Raw genomic sequence first — 17,151 nt, forward strand, 5'->3', positions numbered from 1 at the left:
GTGACAGAGGGCGCAGGTAAGAGAGGAGTTCATGTGAACTGAGAAGTGGTGAAGTAAGGAGAGATGGCGAAATATGAATAGAGTTAGAGACATGATGAGGCTGGTGGAAGGAAGTGCATAATTTGAAAATAAGTGAGGTTACAGTAAATATAAAAAGTAAAGGTGGCATCACAGCAATAGCAATGTGTTGAGATGTGCAGTGTGGGATGATAACCTCCTTTCCAGCGTAGTTCAAATGCAGGAATCAGCAGCAGTAGATTGTGTCCACTTTTTCCACTTCTTTTTGAACTTCCTTTTTAAACTTCCATACTACTTTAAAGATTTCTACTTAAAAGCATTTCTGCTTAAGAGCAAAGGCTGCAAGCAGCAATGGCTGTTGTAAGTTTACTTATATACATTTAGAAAGTCACCTGGTTGGTACAACAAACTTAATTAGCACATGTGAGGGATGTTAATTAGCACTATGTTTTATCTGTTGTTTGTTTAGTGTTTGTCCCTTTTGTCATCAGTTTGCACTATGATTTATCTTTCTGCTTGACTCCACATATCACGTCACATCCGGACGTGGCCACTTTGGAAGCACAAGACTAGAAGTGGATCTGTGTGTCCCGATTCAGCAAAGTGCTTCAGCGTGATGAAGGCGAAGTCTGCCAGGGATAGGAAGCTTTAGCACAGGATTTACAGCATAGGAACGGCCTTTGGATGCAGGAGGTTTCAGGATAAGAAAAGCTTCAAGACAGCACAAGAAGGCCAAGTAAGGGCAAGCACAGTTACATACAAGAAGATCTATGCTCCGCCACTTCCTGGGGGGAAGGGCTGACCTTAAATAGCATAGACAGCCAATAGGGGAAGAGCAGCACGGCAAGCAGCATCAAGATAAACAGGAGTCTGAGTTCAGAACCAGGCGATTCCAATAGCTGTTCAGGGAGAGCTTTGCCTGGAACCTCTATAGCCCTGTAATGGTGAGTTCCAGCTAAACCCAGGACCGGATCCCTTCCCCTTTAGTACAATAGCAGTATCAGGCCACCGGATCTTGAGACATTCAGGTGAGACACTCCAGCTGGAACGCACCCCACAACTCCCTCCCAACACACAAAAATACCCCCTGCAAATACAGACACCACTACACCCCCCAGAAACAAACACCACCACCCCCTAAATATAATTCCCCCTCAACAAATACAATTCCCCACCTCCACAAATACGTATTACCTCCCACAAATACACTGCCACACAAATACACTTACCACCACCCCTCCACAAGTACACTTACCACCCCCTCATAAATAAACTTACCACTCCCCCACAAATACACTTACCAACACCCCCACAAAATACACTTACCACTCCCCTACAAATACACTTACCAACCCAACCCCCCCTCCCCCACAAATACACTTACCACCACCCCTCCACAAGTACACTTACCACCCCCTCATAAATAAACTTACCACTCCCCCACAAATACACTTACCACTCCCCTACAAATACACTTACCAACCCAACCCCCCCCTCCCCCACAAATACACTTAACCCTCTGTTCAGCTGCAGTTTCCTTGCGCCCAAAATGAACTTAAATAACACGGCATCTGTACACAGACACACACACACATGTGATTTTATGTTGAACTGTACTGAATATTTTTTATTTGGATGCTTACTTTATTTTGTGTCTAAACAAACACAAAACAGTACATTTTAAAATGAGGGCTGAGTCAGACAAGAATAATAGGTCAAGCCAGAAACTGTATTAGCATTGGAAGCATTTCAAGATACACCGTGTGCTTTAAACTGGTTCTATTTTTCACAGCTCAGACTTACAGTTAACACGTCTAAAAGACCTGAAGAGTATTGTTCAGCTCATGGTTAGCAATGGATATCACTGGATCTGTAACGCTGACCATAGTCATCTGCATCTCCTGTCTGCTCTTCTACTCAGCTCTGAAGACACGGGGAAGGAGAGGAAATCTGCCCCCAGGACCGACACCTCTTCCATTTTTGGGGAATTTATTACAGCTCAGGAGAGGGGAGCTGGTGCAGTCATTATTAGAGGTGAGTTGTGTTATATGGAGGAGTCAGGCAGGAAAATTGTACAGTAGGTGCATTTACCGGTATTAATGGTGTCCTCTGCCATTTGACCCCTAATGCCAGCAGCTGATGCTTTTTAACCACTGCACAAGTTCATTAATACACAAGCACATTGATGCACACATAGTACATACACCTTAACACACATAAAGAAAAATGATGCACAACCAGCACACACAATAACACAATTATGCACACACACACGCTCTAAGGGGCAAAGATGGAGAACCTTATTAGAGCCACATCAATAATGTTATTGCTCTTCTTGCACATACATATAGAACGAAATACTCAGATAATAATATGTGCTTGTATAGCGCTGCTATATATACATAGCACTTTACAGAGACATTTTGCAGACACAGGTCCCTGCCCCATGGAGCTTACAATCTATGTTTTGGTGCTTGAGGCACAGGGAGATAAAGTGACTTGCCCAAGGTCACAAGGAGCCAACAACAGGAATTGAACCATGTTCCCCTGCTTCAAACTCTGTGCTAGTCAGTGTCTTCACTCACTGAGTCACTCATTCTCCCATCTGAACATGCACACCCATTCTGCTGGCGTTGTAATTAGAATTGCGTACAGAGTAGCTACAACCCTTAATTCAGCAGAGTATTTCCATGAACTGTATAGTCCTCAATCACATTTGCTTAAAAAATATAATATACAAAAAAACAATAAAAAGAACTCACCAATAGCATTTCCTTAAAATGTTCTTATTTCTTATGGATTGGTGCCCAGATCCACTGCCTCCACCAGCAGGCTTTCAGACAGTACAGGAACAACAAGGGGCTGGATCAGCACTCAAAGAATATATGTAACAGAATAAAAGATAAAGCCAAAACTTACAGTATCAGTGAAATCCTCCATAAGGATGAAAAAATTATCCATACGGATTGCACAATGAAAGTGAATAGAGTCCAGCTACACTGTACTATAAGATTTTGCTGTATCTTTTATTCTTTAACATACACTCTTTGAGTGCCGATCCAATGGGTCCCTACCCTGCAGAGGTTACAATCTAATTTTGCCGCTCTTTGACAATGTTATTACAGTTGAGTGAAACCTATGGCAGTGTGTTTACGGTCTACTTGGGGATGCGGCGAGTGGTGGTGCTGAAAGGTTACCAAACAGTGAAAGAAGCCCTGGTGCATCAAGCGGATGATTTCAGTGGTCGAGGTGAAATTCCCACCATAGACAGAACCTACAAAAACTATGGTAAGAAATCAGCCTCAACCCCAATGATTAAACATCACCTAGTAGTGGATAGTTCCAGTAGGTGTATTGGTCCTTGAGATATGTGAGTTTGTTGTAACTTGTGTCACCTATTAATGGAGCGACAAAGAAGAGACCTGTGAGATTTGGGAAGCTCAGCACACATGAAAAAGAGACCTGTGAGATTTTGGAAAAATTTATGAAGAAGAGACCTGTGGGACATAAAAAGTCCTGTACATATGGAGACCAGATGCGTGAGGTTTGGAATCCTCTGAACCAGGAGTGGGAAAACTGTGGTCTAAGGGGTGGTTACCTGCGGCCCACGGTGCATTTTGGGGTTTGGTGGCGTCTGCAGCAGGGAGGGCAAAGGAGGAAGCGGGGGCAGGAGCAGAGCAAGCAGGTGGGGATAGAGAGACGATGAGAGACATGCAGGTGGGGTGAGAGAGAAGAGGGAGAGAGATGCCGGGGGGGGAAGATAGAGAAGAAGGAGAGAGAAGAGTGAGAGAAATTCAGGTGGGGAGAGAGAGAATAGGGAGAGATATGCAGGTGGGGAGAGAGAGAAGAGAGAGATATGCAGTTGGGCAGAGAGAGAAGAGTGATAGAGATGCAGGTGTGGAGAGGGAGTGAGAGAGGAGCTTGTGGGTGAGAAGATGGTGAGGAGGGAAGCATGCGGGGAGAAGCTGGTGAGGAGGGGAGAATGCAGGAGAGAAGCTGGTGAAGATGGAAATATGTGGGTGAGAAGCTGGTGAGGAGGGGAGCATCTTGGGGAGAAGCTGGTGAGGAGGGGAGCATGTGGGTGAGAAGCTGGTGAGGAGGGGAGCATGCGGGGGAGAAGATGGTGAGGAGAAGAGCATGCGGGTTAGAAGCTGGTGAGGAGAAGAGCATGCGGGTTAGAAGCTGGTGAGGAGAGGAATATGTGGGTGAGAAGCTGGTGAAGAGGTGAGCATGTGGGTGAGAAGCTGGTGAGGAGGGGAGCATGTGGGTGAGAAGCTGGTGAAGAGGGGAACATGTGGTTGAGAAGCTGCTGAGCAGGGGAGCATGTGGGGGGGAGGGGAGGATGTGGGGGAGAATCTGGTGAAGAGGGGAGCATGTGGGGGAGAATCTTGTGAGGAGGGGAGCTTTGGTTAGCTCTGGAGGCCAAAAACTTAATGTAGATTCTACATTTGGCCACGAGGGACCCTTCGCCGCAGCTGCTGGACACTCAGCTGCCGGCTGTATCGCCAATAAAATAAGTTAGCTAGCGGTCAAGTTTGGGGAATAAGGAGAGGGGTGTCACGGTAGCTTATGACAAGATATAATGAACACCAAATATCTGGGTTGAACTGAACGAGGCTTAGATATAATAAAATATAATTTATTCCTTAAATAAGGTGAACACATCAATATAGTACAATTAACAGACAAGAATATAACACTTACTCAGGGTTTGGGGATGGAGAAGTATCCAATAGCAATTCTCCAACAGTCCAGTGACTTTCAAGATGGTATCAGAAGCATAGCTCCAGCACAACTCCAGCAATCCAGTGACATTCAAGATGGTATCAGAAGCTCAACTAAAAACTGTAGGGTTGACATAGTTTATATACCTGTGCAACCCTATTCTTAACATTGAACACAGCCTATTGGTGAACAATTATCTAACATGGAGACTAACAGACTAATCCATGCCCTCAGGTAACAGAGTTTGTTGATTGACTAATACTTAATCCCTAGACATTGGGTAACAATCAAGGCAGTTACTTTTTGATCACCGTGCTTAGGCTACTCAGCCATCTGGCCTTCATGACCTATTAGCCTAGCAAATGGCGTCTGCATTTTCAGAACAGATTCAAAAATAAAATACATATACACTTTAATATCTACACATATTAATAAGTGCCATTCTGGTGGACTCAGTGGGTCGACCTTTGCCAGTTTTTAATGCCTACAGTGACTCCACATATTGGCCAAATATGAACTCTCTGCGACCTCCCGAACTGGAGATACAGAAATGCACTTTAAAACATTAAAATACATTCTTATAATGAAAACATGGGAACAGGGGAACATACATTTTCAAGGTATAACAAGGTGCAAACCTCATCCCTTGACCGCAGTCCAGTTAACCCCTTGTCTCTCTGGTGAGGTCAGGGGATGGCCATATGGGGTGCAAACCCTTTAATACCAGGCCACCCCCTTTCTCCCTCTAAACCTCCCCTTCTTAATGGGTGACCTGTGTCCCACTGGCCCTAACGGGGAGTGGGGCACTGCTGGCACCCTTAACGAACTCAGTCTCAGAGGGATAGTCCTGACATGAAAGTCCATCAGCATTGCTGTTTTCACTACCCTTTTTGTGCTGAATAGTAAACTCAAACTCTTGCAAGGCCAAGCTCCACCTTAGCAACTTGGCATTCTCCCCTGATGCCCTCTGAAACCAACTCAGGGGGTTGTGGTCTGTGAGGACCGTGAAAGCCCTTCCATACACATAGGGCTGGAGTTTTTTTAGTGCCCACACAATTGCCAAGCACTCTTTCTCAATGGTGGCATAGGCCACCTCTCTGGGGAGTAGTTTTCGGCTGAGGTACACAACAGGGTGCTCTCTACCGTCGTCCCCCACTTGGCTCAACAAGCCCCAATGCCATAGTCCGAGGCATCAGTATGTATGAGGAAATGTTTGGTATAGTCTGGGGCAGCCAGAATGGGGGCCCTAGCAAGCGCAGTTTTCAGTGCCTGGAAAGCAGTTTCACAGGCAGGAGTCTAGGTGATAAGCGCAGGCTGTTGCTTTTTAGTCAAATCAGTCAGGGGTTTGGCCACGGCGCTGTACTGTGGGACAAACTTCCTATAGTACCCTGCGGTGCCCAAAAATGCCATGGCCTGTTTCTTGGTTTTTGGAACAGGCCACTGAACTATGGCTTCTACCTCGGCTGGCTCTGGTTTGAGGTGCCCTCCACCCACCCTGTGCCCTAAGTACAGGACCTCTGCCATCCCTACCATACACTTAGTGGGTTTCAAGGTAAGCCCAGCCTCCCTGATCCTATCTAGCACCGCAGCTACATGTCCTAAATGGGAGTCCTAGGAATTACTAAAGAAAGCAATGTCATCTAAGTAAGCCCTGGCATAGCTCTGCATCCCTCCCAGTAACCTATTGACCAGGCGTTGGAAGGTAGCCGGGGCATTCTTCATCCCAAATGGCATCACGAAAAACTCATAGAGGCCACTTGGAGTGATGAATGCTGACTTCTCCCTAGCCTCCAGGGTCAGTGGGATTTGCCAATAGCCTTTGCTCAAATCCATAGTGGTCAGATACCTTGCTCCCGCGAGTTCATCCAGTAACTCATCCATGCGGGGCATGGGGTAGGCATCTGACACCGTCCCAGCGTTGAGCAAGTGGTAGTCCACACAAAACCGGGTGGTCTTGTCCTTCTTAGGGACTAGAACTACCGGGCTTGCCCAAGGACTCTGGGATGGAGTAATAACCCCTAGGGTCAGCATCTCCTCTATCTCCCTCTCCATACTTGTCTTGACCTCTGCTGACACTCTATAAGCATGCTTATGCACAGGCTGCAGAACCCCTGTGTGCACTGGGTGTTTTGTGAGATGTGTGGTCCCTGGCATGTCAGTGAAGAGGGCCCTATACTTAGCTAGCATGTCCCTGGCTTCTCCCTTCTGCCTAGCACTCAACTGTGCCCCTATCTCCACCTGCTCCACAGTGTTTCCCTGCCTAGCATCCCCTAGGAGATCAGGCAGAGCATTGCTCGCCGGATCCTCCAGCAGTGGGCTACAAATGGCCATTACTGCTCCCATACTCGGTGGCTTGTACTCTTTCAACATGTTAATGTGATATGTCTTGTGCCTCTCAGGCTCTAACTGTACAACATAGTTGCACTCATTCACCTTTCGGATGACCGGGTACGGTCCCGACCAGGCAGCCATTAACTTGTTCTCCCGAGTGGGTTTGAGAACAAGCACCTGCTGTCCTGGGATGAATTCTCTGTTACGGGCATGCCAGTCATACCATTGCTTCTGCTTGGTCTGAGCGGCCCTGAGGTGGTCCTGGGCCAGCCCCATGAGCATCTCTAACCGGTCTCGGAGATCTACTACATAGTGGATCACTGAAGCATCAGTAGCAGTAGTCTCCCCTTCCCATCCCTCACGGAATAGGTCCAGAGGTCCACGTACCCTGCGGCCATATAGTAGCTCGAAGGGGGAGAAGCCTGTAGATTCTTGCGGTACCTCTCGGTATGCAAACAGCAAGTGCTGCAGGTGAATCTCCCAGTCTTTCCCCTCCGGCACTATTAAGGTCCGAAGCATCTGCTTCAGGGTACCGTTAAACCTCTCACATAATCCGTTTGTCTGGGGGTGGTAAGGGGTAGTGCGCCGGTGCTGTACACTGCATGCCTCCCAGAGACAATGTAACAGTTCACTCATGAACTGCGACCCCTCATCGGTTAGGACCTAACTAGGGAATCCTACCCTGGAAAAAATGTTCAGCAAAGCTGCTGCCACTGTCTTGGCATCTATGTTGCCAAGCGCTACCACCTCAGGGTACCGGGTGGCCAAATCCACCACCGTGAGGATGTAGCGCTTCCCTGACCTGCTAGGAATCATAAGGGGTCCTATAAGATCCATCGCTACTTTCTGGAAGGGTTCCCCTATTATCGGTAGGGGTTTCAGGGGTGCCTTCACACGGTCGCCCGCCTTACCCACTCGCTGGCAGGCATCACAAGAGCAGCAGAAATTGCCCACATCTCGAGTTGATTGCCCACATCTCGAGATGCCCCCGGCCAGTAGTAACGCTGTAATAACCGGGCTCGCGTTCTGTTGACACCCTGATGTCCCGCTAACGGAATAGAGTGAGCTACTCATAACAATTGCTGTCGGTACCCCTGGGGCACTACTAGCTGTCGCTTACCGGTCAATCCCTCCTCTATCCCAGAGTTCCCTTCTTCTCTATACAGGAGTCCCTTATACCATAGGCAGCGCTCAGTGCCCTCCCCTGCCTGAGATTCGGACGCCCGAATTCTCACGCCGGCCAGGGTAGGGTCTGCCTTTACTGCCTCCCTAAACTGGGCTCCTAATTCTGGCCACCCCCCAGTCATGTCATTGTCCGGAGAATAGGGAAGGGTGAGGGGAAACAGTAAGTCAGTTTGTGGTTGCAACTGATCCTGGCTTACCTCCCCGGGCTCCTCTGCGCCCTCCGCTAACGTTGGTCCCAAAGGCTGGGAGACTGGCGCCGCCGCCATTGCCGCTGTCTGGCTCTGGGTAACCGCCGCCACTGCAGCGGGTTTGGGCACTCGGTCGTAGGTGCAGGTCATCGGACCCAGATCATTGCCAAGAAGAACATCGGCATCCAAACCGGGTAAAACCCACACCTCCCGCACACCCTGGCCCTCCCCCAATCCAAAAAGATTCTGGCCACTTGCAGGAAACGTGGCTCTCCGTCGGCCACAGTGATCTGTATCCCAGGGCCTGGGATCAATTCCTCTGGCCGGACCATATCAGGTCGGACCAGGGTCACTGCAGCTCCTGAATCCAGCAAGCCAACAGCCTGTGACCGGGGTGAGATGTCTGCTCCGGCCGTCCACCTGCTGCAGGTCCGCACTGAGATGTCCTTCGCTCCTGGCTGTTGGCACCGATGAAACTGGGACAGGTGCTGCATGGGACGTCTCGCTGGGCGTTGTCTCCAGGAACGGTCCGGAGTCTGTGGTGGAAGCCACCCGCACGCGGGCTACCGGCTTCGCAGCTGGAGTGCGTTGCCCCTGATGGGGTCCGCTGGAACGCCGGGGTTCCAGGCAATCTGGTCTGATGTGACCAGGGCGTTGCAGTTGTAGCACCGGCGCTCATGCCGGAGCTCCCCCGCCTTCGGTGGACTGCTGCCCGCAGGCGGCCTCTGAGTCCATTGGGGGGTATTGGCAGACTTTCTGGCCGGTGCCGCCGCCACCGCCGCCTTGGCTACTGTTTTGGCGGTCATCAGGGCTTGGCTGGCCACATAGTCGTCTGCAAGTCTCGCCGCCTCCAGGTAAGTCTTGGGCTTCTTGTCGTACACCCAAGCCCTCACCGCCGGCGGGCACTGCTCCATGAGCTGCTCCTGAAAGATGAGGTCGAGCAGGCGTTGGTAAGTCCGTGCCTCATAGCCCTCCACCCAGCGTATCCCGTATAAAGCATGCGGGTCACGTAGGTAACATAGGACTCCTGGGGCTGCCTCTCCTCCTGCCGGAATTTACCCCAGTAGGCTTCAGGGGTAAAACCGTACTGAAACAATAACAGTTCTTTCAGGTGTTCGTAGTCATCAGCATACTCATCTGGAAGCGCCATCATTGTCTGCTTAGCCAAGCCGGACAGAAAGAGGTCCAAACGTGCAACCCTATGCTGGGGAAGCACTTTGTACCGCCGGCACTGCGTTTCAAAGTTCTTTAAGAAACTGTCAATCTGGTCAGTGCCTTCCACGAACTTGGTGAGACTGTGCTGGTCCAGCTTGAGTTCATCTGTGTTGGGTTTGACAGGGGGGGCAATAAGCGGGTCTATTCACTGCCATAGTGATAAACTGCCGCCGCTCCTCCGGTGTCCCTCTGTCTCCCCACGCAGTAATCAGTGCCAACATTTCAGGGGTGAACGGACTGGTAGCCGCAGCAACAAGTACCCCTCCTGTTGCACTGCTCCCGGGAGGTGCACTTGTTCCCTCCCTGAGATTCCGCCGCCCCGGCACTGGGTTCCTTCCCTGATCTCTGGGTGGCTGTATAAAGGCAAGCTGAGCTGTATACTGAGACTCTGCAAGCCTGGCTTCATAGTCACCATTTGCATCAACCATGTCTGTGACCTCCTGGTTCTCATAGGGCAGTCCATATTCACGGCACTTGTCCTTCAGCTGAGCTCGGGTCCACATGTTGAATGAGCCTTCAGCCTCGCTCATGGTTCAGTCACAGCAGTGAGGTGGTGTTCAACTTGTGTTAACTGTTGCACTACTGCGTGTTCAATATCTTTAGTCCCAGGAACTTGCAATTACGATCAAGTTCCTAATATGTTACAGTATCCCGCAGTATACTGTAACACAGGTCCAGTTCAAACCCGCCGCTTGCCACCAGTTAATTATAGAGCTTGTCACGGTAGCTTATGACAAGATATAATGAACACCAAATATCTGGGTTGAACTGAACGAGGCTTAGATTAAATAAAATATAATTTATTCCTTAAATAAGGTGAACACATCAATAAAGTACAATTAACAGACAAGAAGATAACACTTACTCAGGGTTGGGGGATGGAGAAGTATCCAATAGCAATTCTCCAACAGTCCAGTGACTTTCAAGATGGTATCAGAAGCATAACTCCAGCACAACTCCAGCAATCCAGTGACATTCAAGATGGTATCAGAAGCTCAACTAAAAACTGTAGGGTTGACACAGTTTATATACCTGTGCAACCCTATTCTTAACATTGAACACAGCCTATTGGTGAACAATTCTCTAACGTGGAGACTAACAGACTAACAGACTAATCCATGCCCTCAGGTAACAGAGTTTGTTGATTGACTAATACTTAATCCCTAGACATTGGGTAACAATCAAGGCAGTTACTTTTTGATCACCGTGCTTAGGCTACTCAGCCATCTGGCCTTCATGACATATTAGCCTAGCAAATGGCATCTGCATTTTCAGAACAGATCCAAAAATAAAATACATATACACTTTAATATCTACACATATTAATAAGTGCCATTCTGGTGGACTCAGTGGGTCGACCTTTGCCAGTTTTTAATGCCTACAGTGACTCCACATATTGGCCAAATATGAACTCTCTGCGACCTCTCGAACTGGAGATACAGAAATGCACTTGAAAACATTAAAATATATGCTTATAATGAAAACATGGGAACAGGGGAACATACATTTTCAAGGTATAACAAGGTGCAAACCTCATCCCTGGACCGCAGTCCAGTTAACCCCCTGTCTCTCTGGTGAGGTCAGGGGATGGCCATATGGGGTGCAACCCCTTTAATACCGGGCCACCCCCTTTCACTCTCTACAAGGGTGTTTTAGCGTAAGTGGTTAGGATAAGGGGTTTTAGGGTAAGGGGTTTTAGGGTAAGGGGTTGCGTTAGTACTAGTGGTAAACATTAGGGATTTTTACGGTAAGGGATAAGGTTAGTGTCTTACCTTTGCGGCAAAGGGGCCAGTGGAGAGATGTCACTGCGGCAAGGTAAGTGGCGGTTAAACGGCAACTGCAACCTGGTCACGGCAAAACGACTGCAACGAAATGTCAAAGACCGAGAAACCTCTAAAAAAAGAGACCTGTAAGGTTTATAAAACAATGTACACGTGTAGCCCCCTGTCCCAATGTGTCAGGGCGACTATGTGTGCTGCTATACCTGTGTGACAAACAGGAGGCCTGATGGGGAGCCTAAGGTGTGTGTATCAGTATCTACTAACAGCGCCTCCACCTGAGAGGGATCCTTATGCGGTAGGATGGCCCCTCCCAAGACAATATGCCCAGTAATACACACACAAATTATGGGTAACAGTATTTTTGGAAGGTACTAAACAATAACCATGAACAGTGTTCGACAAACCTATACATTTGCTCGCCCCGGGCGAGTGGATTTAACCCCCGGGCGAGTAAATATTGGCCCAAGCAGCACACGTTTGGTACTAGGTGGCGAGTAGATTTTTTTGTGTGGCGAGTAGATTTTTTGGTGATTTGTCAACCACTGACCATGAACACACAATATACATGTACAGTATACCCGTGGTGTATTCCCCACAGTACTTGGGTGCAGGGGCACCAGTGTCTCAGTGTCCAAGCCATGAAGGCCTTTCCCACCCTGTAGCAGAACGGCCTGTAGCCGAGGTCAGGGAACAGTGTGTTCAGGGTAAATGAAAACATTCAGTGGCTTTATTTCTCCACAGCAACATAACATGTCGGTACACTGTCCCTTTAAACAAACAAATCCTGCTCCACATTGGGAGAAACTGACTAACACAGCAGGCCTAGCTAGCAGGCTGGCTGGCTAAAACAGAACCAAACCGTAAGAGTCTTTTAAGCAGTTAGAAAAACAAATGAAAAAGTCTTACTTTGGTTGCAGTAAGAAGTTTGATGTATCTGTCTGGCTAGCAGCACATATATCCGTGTGCTCTGGTCTGAGAGAGCCAGCTACTGCCAGTCACAAGATCCTTTTCTACCTTCCTGGCTAACAGGTGTCAGCTTACACCCTGAGTTAACCCTTATGAGTGCTGGATGAAGCACTCAGACATATGTCTCCCAGGCATATCTGATAGGAGTTGACTTCACTCTGTCACATACATCCCCTGTTTGTGTGTGGCTAGTGTCCCACATGGCTGAAGCCCGACCCTCCACTCCTTCTCTTGACAAAAAATCAGCATTTCCATGGTCCTTTCCAGGTCTATGCTGAATATCAAAAGAGAAGGGTTGGAAGGCCATATACCACCTGGTCAACCTTGAGTTTGTGTCCTTCATGGTGTTTAACCATTTCAAGGGCGCATGGTCAGTGACCAGGGTGAAGTGTACTCCGGCGACATAATGTCTCAAGGCCTCAATTGCCCATTTTACAGTGAGGCACTCCTTCTCAATGACGGAATACCTTACTTCCCTTGGGAACAGCTTCTGGCTGATGAACAGTATGGGGTGTTCAACACCATCAAATTGCTGGGACAGCACTGCTCCCAGTCCTACCTCTGACGCATCCGTCTGGATGATGAAGGGCTCTTTAAAATCTGGGCTCCGAAGAGCGGGGCCCTCTGACAGGCACTTTTTAAGCATGTCAAAGGCGTCTTGGCACTCCCAAGACCATTTAACTTGGGTCGGGGCACTCTTTTTTGTCAGATCTGTTAGGGGTGCAGAAATTTCTGAAAAATTGGGGATAAACCGCCTGTAATACCATGCTAACCCCAAAAGGGCGCGGACCTGTGTCTTTGTCTGTGGGGTGGGGACTTCCTTTATGGCGGCCACCTTGCTAGCTAGTGGCCTTACTATCCCTCCCCCAATGGCATAGCCCAAGTATTTTGTAGTGGATTTACCCAGGGCACATTTTTTTGGATTTGCAGTGAGCCCTGCTTCTCTTAAGGACGTTAGGACTGCCCTTAACCTTTTTATATGAGACTGCCAGTGTCTGCTATAGATGACAATGTCATCCAAGTAGGCCGCGGCACATGCCCTATGGGGTCGAAGTACCTTGTCCATTAACCTTTGGAACGTGGCTGGAGCCCCATGTAACCCAAATGGCATAGTGACGAATTGGTATAAACCGAGAGGGGTGGCGAAGGCAGTTTTGCATTTGGATTCTTCCGCTAGAGGTATCTGCCAATATCCTTTCGTGAGATCTAGGGTGGAGATATACTCTGCTTTACCAAGAGAGTCAAGCAATTCATCCACCCTATGCATTGGGTATGCATAATCTGGATACAGCATTTACCTTTCGCAGATCCACGCAAAACCTCACCTTCCCATCTGGTTTAGGGACCAACACTATAGGACTACACCATTCGCTGTGGGACTCCTCGATCACGCCCAATTCCAACATGTCTATTATCTTCCTCTCTACCAGGTCTTTTCAGCCCTCTGGCAATCTATAGGGACGGGACCATACTTTTACGCCAGGTTCTGTCTCAATCCTATGGGACACTAAATCAGTCTGCCCTGGCAGCTCCAAAAAAACATCTGGGAACTGGTCACATAATTCTAGTAGGTCTGACGTTTGTTCTGTTGTTAACTGCCCTCCCATGGGAACCTGATGGTCATTGTACGTACTACCCTTTGGAAGCTGTGGACCCAAATCCGTCTCTCCTTCCCGAGGGTGAATGAACAGCGATCTCATCTTTTTCCAGGGTTTCAGGAGGTTCACGTGGTAGATTTGTTTACCCTTCCTGGACCCTGGTTGAGAGATCTCATAGTTCACCTCCCCGGTGCGGCGGAGAACTTGGAAAGGACCCTGCCACTTCGCAAGGAGTTTACTCTCTGATGTTGGTAGTAGTAGCATCACTTGGTCCCCAGGTTGGAAGACCGTCAAGCGAGCATTTTGGTTGTACTGCCTCTCTTGACGTTCTTGAGCAGATTTGAGGTTTTCCTTAGCAAACCGACCTATCATGTCTAGGCGGTTTCTAAGGTCTATGACATACTGAAGAGTATTCTTGGAGGGGGAGGGCTCCTCCTCCCAGGATTCCTTCAGTAGGTCAAGAATACCCCGAGGTTGGCGTCCATATAGGAGCTCAAACGGGGAGAAGCCTGTGGATGATTGGGGAACTTCTCGTACCGCAAACAACAGGAAAGGAAGAAGTTCATCCCAAGCTCGCTTTTCAATGTCCACAAAATTCCTAATCATGGTTTTTAAAGTACGGTTAAATCTCTCTACCAATCCATCAGTCTGAGGATGGTAGTCTGAGGTCCGGACGGATTTTACCTCCAATAACTTCAGGACATCCTGCATTAATTTTGCCATGAAATTTGTTCCCTGGTCAGTTAACATTACTTGGGGAAGTCCTACCCTAGAGAACAGTTCTAACAGCCTGTGAGCAACCTGTTTAGCAGTGACTGATCTCAGAGGGAAGGCCTCAGGATATCTGGTGGCATAATCTACAACAACGAGTATAAATTTATGTCCCTTCGCAGAGGGTTCTAAAGGTCCAACCAGATCTACCCCAATTCTCTCGAATGGGACGGCTACCAAGGGTAGAGGGACCAAGGGAGCCGGCTTCTGTCCCTTTTGGCTAGTTAACTGGCATTCAGGACATGTCTCACATAGTTTCATGATGTCACCATGTATGCCTGGCCAGTAAAACCGGGACGAGATGCGGTCCGTGGTCTTATCTCTGCCCAAATGACCACCCCATGGGAGAGTATAGGCTAGGGTGAACACTGTTTAAATCAACCCCTTAGGGACTAGCATCTGTCGAATGACCTCCCCTGTTTGTGTAACCTTATTCACACGATATAGGATGTCATTCAACAGTTCAAAATGTGGAAACACTCTTACACCTTGTTCATCCATTATCTTGTTGTTTACCTGTACCACCTTCTCATATTGTCTAGCCAGAGCTGGGTCTTCCCTCTGCCTCTGACGGAAGTCAGGAAGATCCAGGTCTGGCAAAATTCCCGTATCTATCTGTTCCCCACCCTGGTCATCCCCGGCCATGACCTGCAGTCTTTTGGGCTGACTAATGTTACCAAGAGTCCCAGCCTTTTTTAACCAGTCATCTTTTTCCGCATGTCTCTGTTTACGTGTCTTTTGGACGTGGTGTCTACGGGGGAAAATCTCTGGGGAAAAAAGAAACAAGTCTCCGGGCTTCTCCGGTACCAGAGAAGTAGGCTCCGTAGGAGTACAGTAGGGGCCAACAATGTTTCAAAGTAGGGCCAGTCTCGGCCAAGTAGAACAGGAGCAGGTAGCCAGGGAGCAACTCCCACTAGCAGGCTAGCCTCTTGATCCTGGATACGCAGTAAAACGTTCGCCGTCGGGTATCTCTTTGTATCCCCATGGATACATTCGATATTCCAAGGAGAGTCATAGGATAGTCTGTTGCTTGGAATTAGGCCCTCTAGGATCAGGGTTTTTCCAGATCCCGAGTCCAGCATGGCTTTTACTATTTTCCCCTCCAGAGATGCTGGGACTACCCACGGATTGTGGTCCCCTCTGAGGCAAGCTGTGGCAGTGGTTCTGCCATATGAACAGTCCATCTCCTCATCTCCAGAGGCCGCAAACTCGGTCGTCAGCGGAAGCTCTCGACGGGGCTCGGTGTTTGGACCTCTCCGCTGTTGGATGGGATCCTCCCTTCTGGTTGGTGGGGGTACCCTCTCCACCGGATGGGTGACAGGAGTCCAGGTTCTCGGGGAATACTGTGGGTTGCGGCCTCCCTTGAGTGATCCAATGGGCTCGGACCCGGGACGGGCGTCTCTGTGGGAGTTTGTACCAGGAACCCTCCGAGATGGGAAAGGTTCTTCCGATCAGGTTGACTGGATCTCCCGAGCTGGCGTGTTGTAGACCCCTCGATTGTCTGCTCTCCTGCCTCTAGCATCACCGGAAGCAACTGGTGTTTGCACAGACCGTTCCCAGCTATCCTCTTGGGTGTCGTCGCCAAGGAAGTTTTCCACCAAGCTGACCGCTGAATCCAGGGAAAATGCAGCGTGCCTTTTTACCCAGGAGCGGGAGGAGGGGGCAGTATCTGTATGAACTGCTCGAGCACAAACTGTTCAAGGATCTCTGTCTTGGTATGCTTCTCTGGTTGTATCCACCTGGTACATAAGTCTACTAAGCGGTGGGCTACGACCCGGGGTCGGTCTTTGTTTGCATATTTGACTGTCCGGAACCGCTGTCGGTAGGTCTCTGGAGTGAGGCCTAGGCGATCCAGAATAGCAGCCTTTAGTTTCTGATAGTCTATGGCCTCGTCTGCTGGAAGAGCCTGGTAGGCTGCCTGAGCTTCCCCTATGAGGAGTGGAGCCAGAGTCGTTACCCGGCGATCAACTGTCCAGCCATGGGCCGTGGCTACCCTTTCAAAAGTGAGGAGAAATGTCTCTGGGTCTTCGGTTTGCTTCATTTTAGGCAGCATCACTGGTGGGTTATTTGAAATAGCTGGTCTGCCTGGGGCCGGGCCTTCAACTAGCAGTTGGAGTAGCTTTTCTTCCCGCCGGGCCTGTTGCTCATCTTGCTGGGCCTGTCGCTCATCTTGCTGGGCCTGTTATTCAGCTTGTTTCTCTGCCAGCTGGAGCTGTTTCTCAAGGAACTGAGAAAAAATTTTCTCCATTTCTTTTTCTGTGTGGCCCTTCAGATACAGGGGCCGTCCAACATCCCACTTCTGACACCACCTGTGGCAGAACGGCCTGTAGCCGAGGTCAGGGAACAGTCCACACGTGTAGTTTCAGGGTAAAT

General features: G+C 49.0%; 1 protein-coding gene across 1 annotated transcript in view; it reads left to right on the forward strand.

Moving 5' to 3' along the window:
- The first annotated feature begins 803 nt into the window (after positions 1-803).
- LOC142475682 (cytochrome P450 2G1-like) overlaps positions 804-17,151 on the forward strand; it is a 39,113-nt gene continuing 22,765 nt past the window's right edge. Inside the window, exons 1-3 of the mRNA XM_075581456.1 lie at positions 804-962; positions 1,811-2,052; positions 3,144-3,306. Coding sequence (XP_075437571.1) covers positions 1,873-2,052; positions 3,144-3,306 — 343 coding nt within the window. The 5' untranslated portion in view covers positions 804-962; positions 1,811-1,872. The remainder of the gene's footprint in view (positions 963-1,810; positions 2,053-3,143; positions 3,307-17,151) is intronic.

The sequence above is a fragment of the Ascaphus truei genome, unplaced genomic scaffold (assembly GCF_040206685.1).
Source record: "Ascaphus truei isolate aAscTru1 unplaced genomic scaffold, aAscTru1.hap1 HAP1_SCAFFOLD_1328, whole genome shotgun sequence".
In the NCBI taxonomy this organism is placed as follows: Eukaryota; Metazoa; Chordata; class Amphibia; order Anura; family Ascaphidae; genus Ascaphus; species Ascaphus truei.